At 34.3% G+C, this 7,807-nt stretch overlaps 1 protein-coding gene across 2 annotated transcripts; it reads left to right on the top strand.

Moving 5' to 3' along the window:
* The first annotated feature begins 5,361 nt into the window (after positions 1-5,361).
* LOC143610736 (uncharacterized) lies at positions 5,362-7,449 on the top strand. 2 transcript variants are annotated; one of them, XM_077085131.1, is made up of 5 exons: positions 5,362-5,454; positions 5,580-6,630; positions 6,749-6,808; positions 6,885-7,090; positions 7,171-7,449. In XM_077085131.1, the coding sequence occupies exons 1-5, from the start codon at positions 5,371-5,373 to the stop codon at positions 7,408-7,410; spliced, it is 1,641 nt and encodes a 546-aa protein (XP_076941246.1). In that variant the 5' UTR covers positions 5,362-5,370; the 3' UTR covers positions 7,411-7,449. The 2 variants fall into 2 exon arrangements, with proteins under 2 accessions (XP_076941246.1, XP_076941247.1); XM_077085132.1 differs by having other exon boundaries at positions 6,749-6,816; positions 6,896-7,090.
* The last annotated feature ends 358 nt before the right edge of the window (positions 7,450-7,807 follow it).

The following is a 7,807-nucleotide window of genomic DNA, read 5'->3' as shown; positions in this document are numbered from 1 at the left end:
TAAGTTGTAAAGCAAGGATACCCATTGAGTTCCTCAGTGGCGTAGCCAGAAATTTTTTCCTACGGGTTCGAAAATTTTTGAGGGACAAAAGACCGACTGTTTACCACTTATATTTGGGTATTCTACGGGTTCGATGTTGAAATTTCTACGGGTTCGATGTCAAAATATACTAATATATAACATTAAAACAAAATTTTGTACGGGTTCGGCCGAACCCATTCCCCTAAGGCTGGCTACGCCCCTGGAGTTCCTCATGCTAATACTGAAAATTTTAATTTATAGGATCTTAAGGTGATGAGATTAGGAAAGGTGCGGGCAGGATTTGTAATCAAGTGCTTCACTTCACAGAACTCATAATTGTCAAATAATATACTAAGTTACTAACACGAGAATATCATAACCTTCAAGAAATGAAATCGGTATCAAAGTGCTTCAGATTCTTTGTAGGGCAATAAAATCATGTAATTTCACTCCATCTTTAATCAGTCTTAGGGACATCTTTCTTCGGCAGTTCCTTAGGTTTGGCCTTCTCCATCTCCCTATAAGACCAAACAAGTTCAAATTGAGATTTGTACAAAATACTGCATATAAACAAATTCGGCTGATAAAACTGGATTGTTTTTGTTTTACCACACAGGACAAACTAAACAATAAGCAAGCCCATTGGATGAATTCAGACACTGTTGAACACTTGTAAAAGTGCTCCTAATTACTAATTTGAGCTAATAACTGACTATAAAAGGTTAAGATATGATCCCTTACTTCACCATACAACTAACTAATAGTCTAATACACATCTACCAACTACACACCAACAAGTTACCACATATTGATGAGAAAGTACAGTTGAGACTGATTCCCGCTGCTATTGATCAAGGGCGTTAATTGGATTCTAAACTATCAGTATAAGCAGCATTATATGCATAACTTTTTATGAATACCGCAAGGAAACACGAATCCTTGAAAATTATGACCTAAAACATATATAACAGATTAATATGCCATCAAAAACAACAGATTTGGCCATGAGATTAGCCTAAGTATAAGTCTGGAGTACTTATTACTTAGCGAATATAGCCAACCACTCGGACTTCATACTTAGCTATATATGTAACCGTTCGTTAAGTAATAAGTGTTAATAAGTACTCGAGACCTATACTTAGGCTAATCTTCAACAGATTCAAGCTGTGTCACTAGTTATTGCTTCCTTCATCAATAATTAATAAATTTGAGAAACCTAGGTTATTATTATACACTAAACTGATGCATAATTTCATAATCGATCAATATCATAACCTAAAAAAATTAGAACAAATCATACTTAGCAGCAGAAGCTGATTCTTCCTCGAGCCAGTGGCGAATTTGACGAACGTTCCGTTTGAAAATAGAAGCAGACTGTTTCACATCGCTTCGCATCAGTAATATCACTGCACTCACTCCCGCCACGGTCAGTATTAGGTTTGTTAACGCCATTTGATCTCTCGGTTTCTCAAACCGGATGCTAATTGATAGTTTATAGTTACGGTACGGTTGGAACGACGGCGTTTTGGGATTTGTTAACGGCGGCGAAGCGACGGCTTGAAGGAAAAGAAATCCAAAACTCAAATTAATGGGAGCCCTTCATTGGCCCTTGCACTATTGATATTTTACAATTTATCTCCTTTGGTTTGTAAATGTTTTCAGTTAGGTCTCTAAAGTACAAATAAAATCATTGTATTAACTATTAAGCATTAGCTTTAGAGTTAACTACTTGTTTAGACTCGCGTTATGTGTCGGGTTGTATGAGGGATGCTGGAAAAGATGTCATTTGTTTCGGCGTATCGATGAATTAATATAGATTATTTGGAAATAACCTAGTAAAATAAGTAAGACACACAGTTAACTAACTGTGTCTAGTGTTAAAAATTATCTTTAATTATAATAAGTTAAATAAAAAAGAATTATATGTATAAAAATTAAAACAATAAAAAATGTTAGAAAAATAAAGAATAGGGCTTTAATAGAGTATAACTCTATTACACATGTAAATCACTTGAAGAAATAAAAAGTTATAAAATTTCATGGGTCATATGATAATTTTGTTAAAGTTTAAGAGTAAACACATAATAATCTCACCTTTAAAATTTCAGTCAACGGTCCAATCCTTTCGACTATTTTTCTCTCAGTGGACCCGTGTTAAGTGCTTTTCTAAATTTTAAACCAAAATTTTAGAGCTTTTGATCGGAAGAAATATACGAGTCAGTCGACTGATGTAAAAGTTATTTTTTTTCATAAGACATGTATATGTGTTCATGTTTGTTCGTTTAAAAAATCAACATGTTTTTATCCGTTTATGTTTGTTCGTTAAAAATCTAAAAAACCTAAGCCCAAACATTAAAATATATAATGAACATTACAAACTAATATATACATATTAAATTAAAATAAAACTATGCTAAAAAAAACAAATCGTTGCAAAATATGAAATAGTAAAACGATTAAAAACAAAAAATCTAAATAAACTCTACAACACGGGGGAGTCAAACTAGTTACTTATAATTATTTACCTCCAAAACAAAATAATGTTTCATTTATTGAACTTAAAAACTTTTCTAAAATGTTCGTAGCATATACCAATTTTTATGATACCATCTAATTATTTTATTTATCTTATTTCAATCGTAGAATGAAAAACTATTAATAAAACAAATATTGTTTTTTACATGTAAAACGTCAAACATGTTTAGCAAATAGGTTAAAAAGGCTATGTTCGGTTAAACAATTTATAAATATCTCCATGTAAAAACTGATAATTTGACACGAATATATATGCTTCTAACTATTATTCTAATTTTAAAGATACATCTAACAAAAATAATAGAGATTAGTTAAAGAAAGTGTGATGGTCTAACATAAGTTTTTATACAAACGACTTGACGAATGGTACATAGATTAATAGTTGAAGAATGGTACATAGATGAATATTAAATATTTGAGTAACTTAAATGATGCATTTTAATATATAGATGATTCTATTGTTCTTGTTTATGATGAATATTAAAAAACCATTGATGAACACCATTTGTACACACCTACCCTATCTCTCAAATCTCGTCTTACCCTCACATAACTTGTCTGTAGACGTTCGTCTCCACATTGGGACTTACCCTCATATAACTTGTCTGTAGACGTTCGTCTCCACAATCAAAACACCTTGCCTCCTCGTTCGTAGCAACTCTTTCCCCAAGTATGCCCATGTTAACCATTGATGGCCATGGACAACAGTGTTCAAGATGATCATTCTTCTTCATAAATTCTTACTTTTTCTTAACATATTTCACTACCCACCATGAAGTTTTTTTGTAACAATAAACCTGTCCTATGAGGAAATAAGCCTCATATTTTCAGTGAAAATTCTTTTCCTATATAAACTTATTTTAATGTTTATTTGTTTATATCTTTAAAATATACTCCCTCCGTCCCATTTTAAGTGTCCTAATTTGATTTTTCAAGCCTTTCTTGTTTAACTTTAACCGACAATATTTTTGTTTGTGTTATATAATACTTGATGTAAAATATATGAATGGATTGGGTTTTAAATGTATTTTACATTGATATAATTTTCATCAAGTATTATATAACACAAACAAAAATATTGTCGGTCAAAGTTAAACAAGAAAGACTTGAAAATTCAAATTAGGACATTTAAAATGGGACGGATGAAGTAATATTTAGTTTAAACTTTGAGTCTTTGACTAATGAGAGTTTGGTGTTTTATTGGCAAAAACAAAAGTCTTGAGTTCAAGTCCCTCACGTAAATTCGTCACTATCAAAAATATCTATTATAAACTTTAATAAGTTTTCTAAAAATACAACGTATTTGATTGACTTTATAGAAAAAATATATACCTTGAATTATTTTATAAACTTTCTATAAGCTTAACTTTAACTTTTTTCTTTGGGTTCATTTGAGATTTTTGTAAAGGCTACTAAACCCGGGTAAAACTGTGAAGCCTGATTCGAAACGGGTCTTTTCATAATTAATCCTTTTACTTACCCGTCAATCGTCATTGATCACGTGATTTAAGCCTCTGACTATAGTAAAGATTTTTTACACGTTTGCAGGCTCACAACTCATAAAATAAAATAAAACTCTTCACTTGTAAACCTGACACACGACGCACACCGTATTCGCCTGAGATTCTGCCGCCAATACAAACCACCGGCGGAATTGCGAGCACAACAGCAACTACTTTAACCAACATTTCACCTGATTCTCGAATCCGTTATTATTTTACAATGTAAGTTTATGCTGTATACGCTTAAATCGTTTATTATATTTAGGGCTTAATGTGATGATTGATTGTTACACACAAAAATCTGAGTGCTTTCTTTGTTTTTCTGCAATTTTGAAGGGTTTAGGTTTTTTTTTTATTTTTTATTTTAATTTTATTTCATTCACTTTTGGCTTTTTTATTTAATTTTATGGTGTGTATGTGGCTATGTGCATACTTCCATTGGAAATTTGATGTTTTTTGGGGGAAATAATGTCTAGACATATATTTAGAGTGCACGTAGTGGGTGACAAGTTGTTGGTTTTTTGGGTGATAAGGGGCTACAACCCCCCACCCCCCGGGCGATAAGTTGGGGGGGGGGGGGGTTGTATAGATTTGTTGCCCGTCGGGGTTAAAAAAATATTTTATTCAATGGGGGGTGATTTTTGGCTTGAACACCAAAATGAAAATAGCCCCTATGTGGCGTCACGTGTCGAAAATCTTCCCCATTTTGTAGCCCTCCACTGCGCATAGCCTTACAGTGAATTGTTTTTTTTTTCTGGGTTTAAAGACAGGTGTAATTTTTGGTTTTATATTTTAAAGAAAGGGTTATGTAAAATTAGTATGTTTTGTTTACTAAGTTTAAACCAAATTTAGGTGTACAGCCATTTAAATGGTAGTAATTGACTATATTGACTTTGGTCTAATGAGGATCTTTTATTTAATTATTTGAAATGAATGCTTAACATGTTGGTTAAAGATTACCATTGATGATTGAACATCTTTTCTTGAATGCTTTTTTGGGCAGAGTTGTATTAAATCTTGTGTTTGGTAGGAAAAAGTTTGATGTAAGTATGTTATGAGCATGTTTGAATTGATGGTTAGTGTTAGTTTGAAAATAGAAGTTTGGATTTGATCATAAAACATCAGCTCGTGATTCTTGAAACTTCAATTTCATATTTGTAGTTTTAGATTACCGTTTAATCTATGTTTTCGGTTTTGTGATTCTTTTGTAGCTCCTGACAAGTGACAACCCTTGGCTTATACTAAAACACCATAGAAGAAAACGGTTCCTATGGGAAAAGCGTGTGAAGAATGCACTCAACACTGCCTCACAATGCATAAAAAGGAAAGAAATCCAGCATCTATAATGACTACATTCTGTAAAGTCATGATGGGTGACGATTATTCTAAAACTATGGTATTAAAATTATTAATTTCTTCACATCATTTGCTATTTATTTTTTGCCTTTTGGATTCTTTTTCCCTCAAATGTCATAATATATCTTCTTGATAAAATATGTCATTGATAGTATTCATTTGCAGTTTCTACCTCCAAATTTTGCGTGTCGTGTAAAATATCGGGTTGGCAAGACGACACAACTAAAGGATTTTAATGGTGAGGAATGGGTCGTAGAGTACACGATGATTGATGACTGTGTGGCTTTTCAAGGAGGATGGGATACTTTTGCATTAAAACATGGGCTACAAAAGGGTGATATTCTGGTGTTTCATTATATAATGAAATCTCACTTTGTTGTCTTGATGTATGGACCAACTGGATTGCCTGAAACTCGCCACTATGGATCTCTTAACCTCCCAACGAAAGAAAACAAGAAAAGTAATAATAAGTTGACCATGAATGGTCAAACCTCATTAAAAGTCAATGCTATTTGCAATAACACTTCACATGAATCTTCTTCTAAAGCTGAACCTTTTGTTCATGAAGTGAACAGTGTGAAGGCAGTTAATAAAAAGGGAAAGGAGGCCATGATGTCACCAAATGAGAAAGAAATGAATGTCTCAGTTCCTGATTACGTGTGGTCCAAGAGTCCTACAACTCTGATGCCATCATGTTTGGTTGATAACAACAACAACAACAACAATAATAGAAATTTGCAGCCGGTGGCGCTGGAAATGGTATCAGATGTTGGCCAGAAAAACAATGTGGCGGCCAGTGGTGGCAATTCAGAGGAAAATGAAATTAACAGAGTTCAGAAGTCGGTGGCATCAGATGATAGCCTGAAAAAAAATGTGGCGGCCAGTGGTGGTGGCGGTTCAGATGAATCTGTAATTAACAGAATTCAGAAGCCAATCTTGGAATCAAACGGTGGCCAGAAAAATAATGTGACAGTGAGTGGTGGCGGTTCAGATATTAACAGAATTGGGAAGTCAGTGGAATCAGGCGGTGGCCGGAAAAACACTGTGGCGGTGAGTGGTGGTGGTGCAGATGAAACTGAAATTAACCGATTTCGCAAGTCGTTGGAAAATCGAATAGACGAGGCGGGTAAGAAACGCAAGGAAAGCACTGCGGTTCAGGGTGAAGTCACACACAGCAATTCTATGCATAAGAGATTGAAGCCTGCTGATGTTCCTAGTAAGTTACTTTTTATTAGTTTGACTTTCTTGGTCAACTCTGTTATTCATAAGTTATGAAATTTTACATAAAGATTGTCAGAAACCGTCTTTTTAACACGTCTCTTATGTTTAAGCAGTAACACCAGGCCAGCCCGTTAAAGGAGAGCCCTTCACTGGAATCTTTTCTAAACCAATGGGTATTTTTGTAATTTACACACCTTGTAACTGTTTTTATTCTTATTCATAGTGTGACTGTTTGCTAACATTGAACAGATAAATGGAAGGAACGGGCAAAAAAGGAACCAATAATGAACCGTGGCTCTGGTGGCTCGATAAAAATGGAACCAACAACTGACCATGGCTCAGGAGGTTTGATAATGAGGACGCCCAAACCCGAGCCGGAGGACTATGACGAGACACCCTTATCTGGTTCCTCCAACACTCCATTTTCTGCAATTATGAGTAGCTACCAATACCTTGTATGTTTCCTATTAACCTATGCGTTCAATCTTTTATAATATGTTTTGTAAAACATTTAAAAAAGTTAAAACATATGCAGGAATTGCCGGATTCTGTGAAGTGGAAAGATAATAAGGTGATTCTTCTCAGAAATGGGGCGGATCGATGGCCGGTTTTGTATCAATTCAAGTATGATTATAAGGCGTTGACACAAAACTGGTCGATATTTGCAAAGGAAAAAGGAATTAAGCCAGGAGACAAATGTGACTTTGTGCTTGTAAGTGCGTCAACTAATCGCTATGCTTGTAACGTGTATGATGTACACGTTACTAGTCAGTGAAGTGTTAACTGTGGCACAATGGTTTTTGGTCTTTTGCACTCCGCCTTTTTGTAAATTGTAACTAGGTTCTATGTGGTTTGGGTGGTTGGTCTGAGTTGTGGAACTAGTTTTTTGTGGTTTATAACAATCCTACCTTTTGGTTACTTATTTGAATTAACAGTACATAAGGCCATAAGGGGGCTTTAACTGTCAATAATTTTCAGCTTGCACAGAAAGTGAACACCGGTTGTTTGTTTTCTTTCTTACTTACTTTCTTGAAGCAGTGGTCTCAGGACCTTCAGCCTTTTCGGCTGCTTTGTTCCGTTTCTATTACACAAAAGGAAGAATTGCACCAGTGAAAATAAATTAGTCAACTGAACCAGGGTCAAAGCTGAGAGAATGGTCAATAGAGAAAACT

This window comes from Bidens hawaiensis, unplaced genomic scaffold (genome assembly GCF_021521415.1).
Source record: "Bidens hawaiensis isolate Kalapana, Puna unplaced genomic scaffold, B.hawaiensis_p1.1 tig00027754_1, whole genome shotgun sequence".
Lineage (NCBI taxonomy): Eukaryota > Viridiplantae > Streptophyta > Magnoliopsida > Asterales > Asteraceae > Bidens > Bidens hawaiensis.
The sequence above is the reverse complement of the archived record's forward strand: the minus strand, read 5'-3'. Positions and strand labels throughout refer to the sequence as shown.